Below are 12,449 nucleotides of genomic sequence, written 5' to 3'. Positions count from 1 at the left end.
AAAATGCCTCTCTTGCCATTTCACATCCTGGGTTCAGGCAGTGTGGTTGTTTCCTCGAGGTGCAGAGGAGATTTTGAGTTCTCTCAGTCATTGTGGGAGCAAGGATATGGGAGATAAAGTAGTCTTGAGACACCCCCAACATTAATCTGTGTCTGGGAAGGTTTAGTAACTCAACTAATTAAATTCATCTTAAATCTTGTTAACAAAGCCACCACAACTTACTCTCACCCTCCTACTAATTTCCAATCCAATTATCTCAATTATTTTTTTTCCTGCTGTCTTTATTCAGACCATAAAGTAAAGCTGCCACTTTGCCCATGGGCCAGCTGGTTCTGCTGTGGGATAAGTTGTGTGTGAGCAGGCTGAGCCTGCCCTGTGCAGCAGCCCTCTGTGGCCTTGCATTCAGCTCTGCCATCACAAGGGGCTTTCCCCTTGTTGCTTTCCAGTTTCACATGTCCTGCTAGCAGAGAGCAGGTCTGTATTGCCACCAGGCAGTGTTTAAAGATTCAGGAGTTTGAGGATCTCCCCTGTGGTAGCGCCCATGGTTTCATCCCATCTCTGTCTCTCCATAGCCAGTGTTTTCCATTATAGGATGCCAGTCCTGTTTGGGACTGATTCACATTCATCCCTGCCCTCTGGAAGTCTCCTGGGATTATTTCAACCTCTTGTTTCATTGGATTTGGTTCCATCAGCCAATAGATTTTTTTCCCAAAAAATCTCCTAAACACAGTCAGGAGGGGAACCACAGGCCCCTGGAATGGAGGAGCTGTGCTTGTGGCTGCTGTTGCATCAGGTCCTGATGCATTCTGCTCCCAACTCACCTGTCACAGGCAGCAGCTGCCTTCTCATGGGGAAGGTCTTGGGATCATAATTATAGAGGCTGGGAGTTAAGGTGTATGTGGGACTGGTGTGGAGAGGCCTTCAGGCACCTCTTTATTTCCCTGTGTGTGCTCCTGCTGCTGCCCAGCCTGCTGCAGGGAGCCTGCTGCTTGCCCCAGAGCAGGAGCAATTGGACTTTTCTCTCCCTGTGAGGAGGAACCTGTGTGATCCAGGCACTCTGCAGACACAAGCTGTGCCCAGGACTGTTGCTGATCCTTGTTTCTGCTGCTCTGGGCAGCCCTAAGGATTCAGCTCTGTTAACACAGAGATCAGGGGCTTCCTTCAGCTCAAGCTGTCATTGTCTGGCCAGGCCTGCTCCCCTGTGGACATTGCCATGTCCTGGTTTTTGTTGCACAGAGGGGTCTGAGTGGTCCCTGGACTGCTGGGCAGGGGTTGGAGCAGACCTCAGAGGACTGTGAGCTGTGTGAGCTGTTTCCATCCCTTGTGCTCTGCTGTCCCGGTGCCTCTGCACTGGCTCCCAGAGGATCCTCAGCTCTTGAGTGCCCTCAGGAGGGACATGCAGAGCCTCTCCTCAGCCTCAGCACCACTGCACAGTCCAGCTGCAGCAGGGAGAGGCCAGGGGGATGCCTGCCATGGCTTAGCCCCCTCCCTCTGTGGGGAACACACTTTTAAGCTGCGTTCTTTGAGCCTTTTCATGGATCCACGTCCCACAGGCTGAGGCCAAGCTCCTTTGTGTGGTTCATTGTCCAGCTGCTTCCCCTGCGGAGGCTGAGGTGGGAAATAAAAACAGCTTCCAGCTCCCAATATCTGCAAATCTCAATTACAATGGAGGTTTTGTGGACCAGAAAGTGGCCCCCGAGGGAGCAGCCCTGGGGAGGGTTGAGCTGCAGACGAGCTCACAGGAGAGATGTGGCTGAACTGGGTTCACTCCTCCTCCTCTTTGTGCCCTGCCTCCTTCCAGCTCCAGCCCGTGCTGGTGCAGAAAGGTGAGGAGGGATGTGGCAGAATGTCCCTGTCCCTGACCACTTGGACCACTTGGCTTTAAACACTGAGGGTGACAAAGCTGCATCAGCTCCAGGACAGCAGCACGTTCACAGGGATAATCAGCACTGATCTGGTGGTGGAGCAGACCAGGCTGGCCTTCCAGGGCTGGTTTTGCCTCTCAGTTGTGCTCCTGTGTAATTTTCAAGGTGATTTTTAGGATTGTTGAACATCCTTTCCTGCAGAGATTGGGACTCAAAAAACCCCCACCAGTGCACCTTTCTGCCTCTGAGTTTGTTCAGCTGCTCTCTTTGGACTCACTTTTGGATTCATTTGCAAGACTTAAAAAAGCAGCCTGTTTTTTGCATCAAAAACCAGCATTGCTGTACCTGGGGACACTGGATTTTCATGTAAATCTGTGGTGTAAAACCAAATCTTCTTCTCTATCACCAAACAGGAGATGGGTGATGTTTACTTCTGGCAATCAATCACATGGACATCCATGTGAAGGCAGGTGCCATTGTTATGGATGTTGTTGTCAGGAGACTGAAGAAAATCCAAACTAACAGGGTAAATCCTTTCTTTTCCAGAGCTCTCTCTGTTTAGGCTAGAGCTGGGCAAAATGATTCATCACAAAAGTAAAAGTTTGAGTGTGCTGAAGTGGTGGAATATGAAGTGGAACCAATCTGTTGAAATGAGAAATATTTGCTTTTCATATTTCTGAAACATTTCAGTTGTCAGTGGATTTCAGCTTCATTTATTATCATTAAATATTATGCAAACCCCAGTGTACTTCAGCCAGGGTTGAATCCAGCAGCTCTTTGGGGGTTTGTTTTTAATTTTGCCTCAGTTGAAAAAGCTGCAAATATTTGCCCCAAACAACTGAGAAAAACGTTGTTTAGAGTTTTTCCAGGAAAAGCAAATATTCACTGTGTTTGCACAGCTACAGCCCTGACCTAAAGAAAACTTTGCCTAATATGATGATCTCTTTAGCTTAATGAAAATAGCTGAGAAAAAAAGAATGGAATACAGTTAGACTCCAGTCTCACTTTGCTGGCTTCTTTCACAATCTCACCATTTATTTTTAAATAGAAATCCTGTTCCAGAAGCAAGCAGATATTTGTCTTTAGAAGGCCATAAAAATATCTCTGTATTGGAAGAACTCAGGTGGGTGACACTTTCAGCAATGGGGACTTGCATACCTGGGCTATTTATTGCAAACACAGTATGCAAAATGGAGAGAGAGAACATTAAAATACAGATTTCCACCAAAATACTGGCATAGCATGATTAATGCTCTGCTGGTCCTTACATCAACACCCTGCAGAGCAGGACACAGTGATTTCTCTCACCAAAGTAGTGTACAGCAATAGAAAAGAGGGAGAGGAGGAAGCAATCTGCATCTTGTATCAAACCATGGGCTCCAGCAGGTGGTTCTCACATTTAGCCCAGTGTTTATCACAGTTAAAACCCCTGTGGTATCTTGTCTTCATGTCTCAAACCAACCAAAAAGTCTGTTCTTTGAACAAATAACCCTCCCTCTTCCTTCATTTTGTCCCCTCCTCCAAGTTAAGGGCCACTAAGGTGCTGGGGCAGGTCAAGGCACACGGCAGGGGGAAAGAAGAGACAGGCTGTGGTTTTTGGGGTGCAGGGCTGCACCTCCTTGAGCCCTTGGTGGGGCAGATGTGCAAGGCACTGTTGGCAGGAGACCCATCCCACACCAGGGCCCAGCTGCTGTGAGGAGCACCCTGATGTGCAGCTGCTGAAGAACACCGTGGTGCTGTGGATTTGTTCTAGTTTGCACACAGACACAGAGCCTGGCTCTGCAAGGCCACATCTGCTGCAGCTGCTCCTTCTGCACTGGCCCCTGGGGCTGCCCTTGGGTTATCAAAAATGCTGTGACCTGCACCTGCCCCTCCAGGTGTGCCTGAGCTGGCTGCCCTGCCCCACAGCACTGCAAAAACACAGTGTGGGGAAACCACAGTGCTTCCAGGACTTGGATTTCTCTTCCTAGGATGCAGAAGAGGAGGCACAGAAAATTTGTCAAGGAATTTTAGTGTTAATGGCAGAGATTTGGTCTTTACCAGCTAACCCAGCTCTGCTCCTACTTGCTTTGGGAGGTGCCAGAGCTCCATCTGCCTGGCAGGGATGCAAATGTACCCTTGGAGGGCAAGGACCTGGTGTGCTACCCTACATGTTTGAAATACCAATGTTAACATCGACATTCATCAACAGAAGACACCTGGGGAGAGGCTGGGACAGGCTGCCAGCCCTGCACACAGACCAGAGATCCAGGTGAAGAACAATCTGTTGTGTGGGACCAAAGCATCAGCCTGAGGAGAGAGTCACAGCCTCTGTGTGGCAAAGGGATTGAGGGGACTTGTTTTAGAGAGACAAGCATTAAATTACATTGTATTATTCATATTATTCACCTGTGCAATCCCTTGAGGCTTCACACTATCACAGTGGCAGCAACTGTTTCATTGCTCTCTGGTCCTAGAGCTTGTTCCCTGTCATATGGGATCCCCTCCTGGGATCCCTGCCATTAGGGTAGTGTTCAAGTGCTGACAGCTGGAATTTCTGGTAATTGATGTTCAGGGGATCTCTGAATTGCAGGTTTGTTTGAGGATCTGGGCTTTGCCTGGTGTCAGTCGGGCTGTGCCAGTGGGACACTACTGGGGCTGACAGGTAACACCCCTGACTAGCAAACTGCTTTTCTTTTTCAAGCATGCCTTTAAAATATTGAGCCTTGAGAAATTTGACCTTTCTGTGTTCCAGCAGCTCCCTGGATAAAATATATTGCGGGACTGATGTGCACAACTTTAGCAAGCTGAGGGGCAGGGAGAGATGAAAGAGCTGCTGAATGCCACATCTTTCTGTCACACTAATTGTGAACATTATTTGTCTATTTCTTGACAGAAACACTACCTGCCAGGTCCTGTTTTCCCTCCTGCATCCCCATACATTGATGTTCCTGCCAGGTCCTGTTTTCCCTCCTGCCTCCTCACACATTAGTGTTCTCCTGTGGAACTCTAAAACACCCCCTGTTCCCATCTCCCAGAAAGAAGTGTGTGTATCACCTCCAGGACTCAGCTGCCCAAATATCCTGGATCAACTTGTTCCTGTCAAACTCTTCCCAGGAACCTACAAGAAACAAACTGAAGAGATGTAACACCGGTGGTGCCTCTGCCTGTACCAGAGCCAGCCAGGAGCATCTTTCCAACCCTCCTCGGGGCTCTGGCCTCTTTTGTCCCTAGGCTTTGGCAGAGCAGCCCCACTCCTCGATGGTCGGCACGGGGTGAATGGGCAGGACCAGGTGGGAGATGCGGCTCCACAGCCCGCTCAGCTTGTCCGAGTCCATGCTGTCGTAGGAGCCGGGGCTCCTGGCGCCGGTGAACTTGGCCCAGAGGAAGTCACGGACCCTCTCCTCCACCTGCTGGAGGCTGATGTGGCTCTCCAGCACGTCCTCCTCCAGCAGCACCGTCAGCAGCAGGGCCACGTCCTTGAAGGCGGCGCTCTCGTGGTCGCAGTACTTGTAGAAGATGAGGGTGGCGCCGGCGGGCAGCAGCTCGAAGCGGTGAACCACGGCGGCCCGGCCGCCCGCCTGGAACGCCTGGCTCAGCTCCCAGTCCACCTGCAGCTTGGCCAGGTCGCTGTGGAGCGCGGCCTTGTCGCTGCCCTCGACGTGCACCGTGCTGCCGTGCACGGCGGCCGCGTAGCAGTCGGCCAGGCGGGCGCTGAGGCAGCGCAGGGTGCGCTCGGCGCGGCGCGGGGCCGTGAGGATGATGATGGCCGGCTGCGAGGGCTGCGACGCGTTCAGGTGCTTGCGCAGGAACTTGCGCCCGCGCAGCCACAGCTCGGGGCTCTGGCCCGGGAAGCTGAGCTGCAGCAGGTCGAACTGCGACTGGAAGGCCTCCAGCGTGGGGTTCCTGCGGGGCTGCTGGGAGCTGGAGGTGGGGCTGCCGAAGCAGAATATGCAGAAGCCCAGCACTGTGAGGCCCAGGATGAAAAGCCCTGTGCAGCAGGGAGAGACACAACACGGGGAACAGCAGTCAGTCCCAAGTGACCCGCAGTGACGTGCTGGAAAGTGGCTACAATGGCTATTTCTCCCCTCTCACAGCTTCCCCCTGCACTAGGAAAGTGGAGCAAGTTGGTCAAGAAAGGTGAAAGGGCTGCAGGTCCCACTCCAATATGCCAGGTGAGGAGGCTGCAGCTCCAGGAAAGAGGGCAAGGATTGTGAAAACCTTCCTGAGGAAATTGCAGCTGCCCACAAGCTTTCCTCTTTTCCCCTTTCTCTGTTTTTTTTAGGTTTGTGGCTGTTCAGAGCACCACATATGGAGGTGTCTGACCCAGGTAAAGTGCTGCTTTCACTGCCCTCCTCCATGCTATAAGTATACAAAGGCCACTGTGCTTCTGCTCAGAAAACAGAAGGTGCAGACACAATGCCTTGTGTCCCTCTCCAGGCAAAGCAGAGTCTCCTTCTAACAGGAGAAATGTGTTGATGCAGATCAGCATCAGTGTTCCTGCTTAGAGAACAGGACAGAGCAGGGCTGGGGAGGGAGACCCTCAGCACAGCAGCCCCCAGAGCTCCCAGGACATCCCAGGGCACTCACAGCATGATGACCACAATATGCCAGCTTTTGAGGCTGAAGAGCTGCAGGGGAAGCTGCCACTATAGGCTTGAACTGAGCCTGTATTTAAGGGGATGTTTTTTTCTTTCAAACTCTCAGAAGAGGCTGTGAAAGGTCTCGAGAGAGAAGAGTAATTAAATGTGCTTTATTACTTGCTCCTGGAGGATCAGTGCCTTCTGGTCGATGAGTAACATGCAAGGGAAGCTTCTTTTCCTCACCTTTCCACAGGAGGGACTTTTTGGCCTTCTCCTGCTCTGTGTTTTGGTTGGTGATGTTCTGCAGGGAAGACAGAGTCTCTGGTTTTGGGGCTGTGTCCCCTGCAACAGGAGAAAAGAAATGTGTCGCTCAGTGCTGAGGGGACAGGTAAATGGAGCTGTAGTAAGCAAAGCTGGAGCTCCCAGCTGAGGAAACACTGCTTTGGGTTAATACTGCCCTGAGTCTTGGCTTTCTCCTCTAGGGCTGGGCAAGGAGAAAGACAATGCAGAGTGCAGTGTGGCTTCATGCCTTTCACAGCATAACAGGAACCAAAGAAAGAGAGAAGCCAATTAATTTCTTATCGCTTTCAGCTCCAGGGAAGTGACAATGGCTATGAGGGATCTCACCCCATTGCTCTAGTGCCAGTGGGAAATGCAGGAAGTGGAAGTGCAGCAGTGTGCAGCCCCCAGCTCACCTTTTGGTCTTTTCCTTAACGTGCCTTGGAACTCGCTCTCCTGTGTTTCTTGCCCTCTGGGTGGCTCTGGCTCCCAGTCTGGGACAGTGGCACTGCTGCTCTTCTCTGCCAAGTGGCCCCTGGGGACATCCTCCACACCAGTCACATCCAAATGTGTCACTTCACTGCCAGAGCTCCGTGCCTTGCTTGTTGATGAGACATCTTCCTCTGCTTTGCAGAGACTTTCACACTGCCCAGTTTTCTCCTGGTGCTCCTGTGGTTCCTGGTGGACAGGGCTGTCTCCTTTGCTTTCCACACTCTCATGGCCCAGCCCAGCTGTGGGGAATAAAATGCACAGACCTACACTTCGTCTCTTTTAGCCCAAGAAGCAGGAACCCTTTCTCCTGCTCTGCCTCCTCTAAGGCAAGGCCCAGGTTATCAGGCCCAAGGGTGGGGAGAGACTCACCTTCATCCAAGTCCTGTTTTTCCAGGGGTCTTTCTGAGACACCTTCTCTTGTCTTGTCAGACTCCTCTGACAATACTTCAATTTGTTGGGTAGGTTTCTCCTCTAGTGTGGGACCAGCTGAACCCAAGAGTGTTGTCTCTGCCCCACCAGCAGCTGATTCACACACTGCAGACTCCTCCTCTGGTTTGCAGGATGTCTCAGGCCATCTGCTTGTCCCCTGGTGCCCAGGTGTTTCCTCGGTGGGCTTTTGGTGCTCAGGATGCTCTGCTGTGCTCCCCACCTCAGCCTGGGCTGGTCCAGCTGTTGGGATCAGAGTTCACAAGCCCAGTGAGCCACGAAGGAGTGAAGAATGCCCAGTGCTTTACCACCACCCACACAACTCCCAGTTCTGGCTCTGCAGAAACATTTACCCCCAGTGAGATGGGAGAGAACAGAGTGACCAGAGGTGAGAAAACTCTTGGGTTGAGTGAAGGGAAGGAGGGAATCAGGATGCAAAGGCATCACTCACCACCTCCTGCAAGCAGACTGATGCCAGGCCAGTCTCCCAGCAATGGCCACCTTGGAAGCCACCCCCTTTCTCCCTTTCTGTCTTTGCCCCATTTTTTTGGTGCTGAGCATGATGCTATATTGTGTTCAACCACCCTTTTCCCACCTTGGGTCCCTGCCCAGCCTTCTGCACACCCCAGGGTATTTGCTGGGCAAGGACAGAAAGCCTTGATGCTGTGTTCAGCAAAAGCCAAAACACTGCTCTGTTTTCAACATTTTTTTCTCTAAACCCACAAATCCAAGCCACAGACCTTACAGCTGCCATGCCAAAGCTAACTCAATCCCAGCTTATGTCCTAGATGGGATGGGCAGGCAATTCCTTCCTTCAGTGGTAGGATATGTTACCACATCTTCCACAGACAGTGGATTTTCACAGATAGTGATGGATTTGAAGAATTCCTAAGGCTGTTGTTGAGTACAGTTATGCCAATGCACTTCAAGCATCTGTCTGAATGTAAATGATAATTCTACTCATGCTCTGTCTCTGTTTTTCTGTGCTGGAGCTGCTCTCCCAAAGAGCTATGGCAACATTTAATTGGAAACAAACACTGGAGCATAATTCAATAGAGAGATCCTGCAACTGAACAGCATCTGTGACATATTCTGACTCTCACAGAACCAAAGTGCAGCTCAAATTTCAGGCACTATTTGTGAAAAATTGCTTATGAATGATCAAGCACTACATAAATGATTATGCTATAATTAGCATAAACACTGATTAAAAGGGCGAGGAACTCCCTTCTAATTTGAAAACAGAGAAAAAGCTGCACTTGTCACTTGTCAGAACATGATTTTTACATTCTTTGTTGCTGATTATTACAGTGACACTTCTGACTATCTAGGACAGACCTGAGCTGGGGATGGCATCGCTTTATCACTGACACACTCATAGGTACTAGTCATAACAAGGCTCCCACAGAATGTAAGTACACGGTAGAAACTGAAACATGAGGAACTTGGAGATATCCTGCTGTTCAAGCTGGGCACAAACTACTCCCTGCCCTGCCTCTTCCACAGTTTCTCCAACCAGAGGTGGTGGAAAACTGGTTTATTATTTAAGCATTTGTAGATGGGAAGCACCAGGTTGTAGGGAACAAAGCTCTTCCAGTGTGGATCTCTCTCTTCAGCATTCCTTGTGCTGCCATCTTGGGACACAGAGTCTAAACCTGTCGCAGATCAGAATCTAAAACTGAAAGTAACTTGTTCATCTTTCACCCTTTAAAAAATGACAGCAACTTGCTTTCCTTGGCCTGGAAAAGATGGGATTCTTTACTGGTTTATTTTTCTTCTGCACAGGTTTCTCATGTCACTGGCAGCAAAGGGATTTTCCTAGATGGAGCAAGCAAAGGATTCACTTACCTCCAAGCAGATCCACTCTCGGATTCTCTTCCATTTTCCTTTTCCCCTGGAGCTCTGCCTTCTGCTCGGTTTGGTTTCACTTTCTGGGACGTTCATAGGGAGCTGTGTGTCCCTGCTGTTCCGGAGGCTGACCGAGTCCTGCCCTCCTCACAGCCACCATCCCGTCCTGCTCCGGCCAACTCCAGCTACACGCCCACAAACCTGATAAGCAGAAACACCGTGAATCACGGTGGGCGAGGCTCCTCCTCCGTGATTCCCAAGGTGAAAATGGGACGATACGAACCTTCAGCCCGCGGGCTGTCAGCTATTTTGCTTCCCGTCCGAGCAGGGGTTAATGCACACCGCATTTATCGTGGGACATGCCAGGGGGGTGAGGCACTGCTGGCTCATCGCACGGACGCCAGGCCGGAGCGTGGGGCTCGGCAGGCTGCCCCGGGAGCTTTTGGGGCTGGTAGCTCGCAGCCAGGCCGGCACGGAGCGATGCCCCTGCTCCTGCTGTTGTTCCCCCTGCCTGCTTCCAGCGTGTGGGATCGGGAGGCGATCCCGCAGAACCCCCCCGCGGACCCGGAGCCGCAGCCTGAGTGAGCCCCGCACGCCTCCAGCCATGATTCCCCCGGCTAAAGCCCTTTGGGACAGGGCACAGACGGAGCCGGGCTCGCCGGTGTCAGCCAGGCTTTCTTGGAAAACTCCCAAGAAACTTTCCCCGCTGGAGAGCGGTCCGTGCGGTTTTCCGCACAGGAATCTCCAGCCCAGCCTCCGAAAGCAGGAGCTTTTCGGCACCGGGGGATCCCTCGGCCCCAGCAGTGTCCCCACACACGGTTTGGGGCTGGGGGGTGCAGCCGCTGCCCCGCCGCCCGTCCCTCCCCTCCCTGTTCCCGATGCTGACGCTCCGGCAGGAGAAGGGAATCAGCAGAACAAAGTGGGGCCGCTTACCCAGGCAGCTTCGGAGCCGGTCAGGGCGGCGATCAGCAGGAAGAGGCCAGCGTTGGCCTTTCCCCTCGCCCTCCGTCCCAGAGGCCCTTTGGTGGCAGGGCACCAGCGCACACCCTGAATGCTCCGCTGGAAACGTGACGGTGAACCCTGCCCTTCCCTGGCTCCCGGCTGCCTGCTGGGAGCTGTAGTTTTCCTTCCCGCAGTCCTTCTCGGGAGCCTTCAGGAAACATTGACTTCCTTTTTTTAGCCGTGTTTCCGCGACTTTGTGGCTGTGCGCTTTTTTTCAGGCGCTCTGCATGACTGGCGGGTTCCTGCGTTCAGTAACAGTGTTGCTGATTGAAGCAAGAAAACGATAGCGAAAGGAGGGAACTGGTTTGGGAGTTGATTTAGGAAAAGTACTGCAGGAAAAGTCACCCAAACAGGGAGGCAGCAAAGCCCGGACTCTGGCAATGTCACGTTGCCAGTGCACGGAGGCTGGGGAGGATGTGACATGGAAGGTCTTCAGCATCAGCCTGGGGGAAAGGGATGCGGAGCCCACCCAGCGTCCCCAGAAGTGGGGAGAGGCTGTAAAGCAGGAAAAGGTCTGAGAATGTGTGAGTCAGCCCTTGGCTTCATTTAGGCAATGCTTTTCCCAAAAAAATCCTGTTCTAACTCGTGGTGCCTGCAAGGGGGCATGTATGGGCATGGGAATGTTCCAACCCCTTCCCTATTCCTGCCCAGGACATGTTTCATGGAAAGCAGCAGCATGGAGCACTCCAGGGGAAAGGCAGCAGCACAGGGAGCAGCAGAACAGAGTGAGCCTCTGGAACTCAGCTTGCTGCCTTTTCACCAGCATCCCCAGAGGAACCCAGCAGCAAATGGCTGAGAGAAAACACAGGGAAAGGCAAATGAGGCAGTGCTGGAAAGGAGGGGGCACTGAGTGGCTGGGACTCATCAGTCTGGGGAGCAGAGGGCTGACAGGGTGGATGGGACTAATGTGTTTGATTTGTTAAAAAAACTTCAATTTGACTGAATTTCCCTGCCACACTAGTACTGGAGGCACTTGTAAAACAGGTAAGAGGCTGGGTTCAAATGGTAAGGAAAAATACTTTATGCTGTATGGAGGAACACTTGCTGGCCCAGGCAGCACAGAGGCAGTGTCAGAGGAGTCAATAAAATGTGTGTGCCATGTTACCCCCGGGGTGTCAGCATGTGCACAGGCATCAACATGTCAGGAAGGTGGTGAGAAGGAGAGGTGTGCTGGCCACTACACCTCATTTCTGACAGTGGCTTCCTCTGTCACCTACAGAGCCTGGGAGGGAACAGTGGCCATGGCAGACTCAGCACATTCCCTTGTCACAACCAACCTCTCACCAGGTGCAGCAGAGGCTGTAAAACCAGAATGGAAAAGCAGGAAGGAAAAAGTCAGCGTGGCTGATTCACAAGGTCACCTTGAGGGCCCTGCTCCTGGCTGCCATCAGTCTCACACCATGACTTGATCTCCCTCAGTAAGGAACAGCAGAGAGGAGCTGCAAGTGGCTTCATGGAAATCCAGGCATTTTCTATCCCTCTGTCCCTGAAGCCATCCAGTCCCTTCAACACAGTGTTTGGGGCTGAGGGGCTGCCCTCTCCATGGAAGCACGAGTGTCACAAAACTGGTGTCAAGTGTGTGACAAAATCAGGGGGTCATTTCAGCCTCTCCAGGTTGAGAACCTGGTTCCCAAAAAGTCATTTGGCAGGAAAATTAGCTGGCTGGCCTAGGGCTTGAAGTCATCACAAAACAGTTACAAAAAAGGATCTTGCTATTGTTATGTTGATTTTCTTTCCCTGATGTGGTAATTGTTACATCCTCTTTCATTTTTGCTTTAGAAAACAATGCTCAATGTGTGTGTTCTGCTTTTAGGACTGAAAAAAATGACAATATTTACTGCTGGTACAGTAGGAGGTATATATAACTTAGCTCAAAAAGATTCACTTGCTTTTGGGTGAAACTGCAACATTTATGGTGTGTTAGTAAAGAATTAGGGCATTTTTTGTTTTGAAATCTTAGTACAGAGGAGACAGT

The 12,449-nt window shown here is 51.5% G+C and overlaps 1 protein-coding gene across 2 annotated transcripts; it reads right to left on the bottom strand.

Annotated features, from left to right (window-relative positions):
• Window positions 1–2,866: 2,866 nt before the first annotated feature.
• LOC134422913 (torsin-1A-interacting protein 2-like) lies at window positions 2,867–10,633 on the bottom strand. Of its 2 annotated transcripts, none has more exons than XM_063165381.1 (6): window positions 10,406–10,633; window positions 9,473–9,673; window positions 7,568–7,867; window positions 7,123–7,437; window positions 6,605–6,769; window positions 2,867–5,835 (listed from the first exon to the last, which is right to left on the bottom strand). In XM_063165381.1, the coding sequence occupies exons 2-6, from the start codon at window positions 9,504–9,506 to the stop codon at window positions 5,075–5,077; spliced, it is 1,575 nt and encodes a 524-aa protein (XP_063021451.1). In that variant the 5' UTR covers window positions 9,507–9,673; window positions 10,406–10,633; the 3' UTR covers window positions 2,867–5,074. The 2 variants fall into 2 exon arrangements, with proteins under 2 accessions (XP_063021451.1, XP_063021453.1); XM_063165383.1 differs by having other exon boundaries at window positions 6,671–6,769; window positions 10,406–10,620.
• Between the last annotated feature and the right edge of the window lie 1,816 nt (window positions 10,634–12,449).

This window comes from Melospiza melodia, chromosome 11, assembly GCF_035770615.1.
Source record: "Melospiza melodia melodia isolate bMelMel2 chromosome 11, bMelMel2.pri, whole genome shotgun sequence".
In the NCBI taxonomy this organism is placed as follows: Eukaryota; Metazoa; Chordata; class Aves; order Passeriformes; family Passerellidae; genus Melospiza; species Melospiza melodia.
Note: the sequence above shows the minus strand (reverse complement) of the source record. Positions and strands in the feature narration are given on the sequence as shown.

What these genes read in the sequence shown, in the direction of transcription:
- LOC134422913 (XM_063165381.1), bottom strand. Translation starts at nt 9,506, where the DNA reads ATGGAAGAGAATCCGAGAGTGGATCTGCTTGGAG. An exon ending in GTTAAGGAAAAGACCAAAAG is followed by an intron (nt 6,770 to 7,122) that starts GTGAGCTGGGGG and finishes CTCCTGTTGCAG; the next exon opens with GGGACACAGCCCCAAAACCA. An exon ending in CACTGATCCTCCAGGAGCAA is followed by an intron (nt 5,836 to 6,604) that starts GTAATAAAGCAC and finishes CCTGCTGCACAG; the next exon opens with GGCTTTTCATCCTGGGCCTC.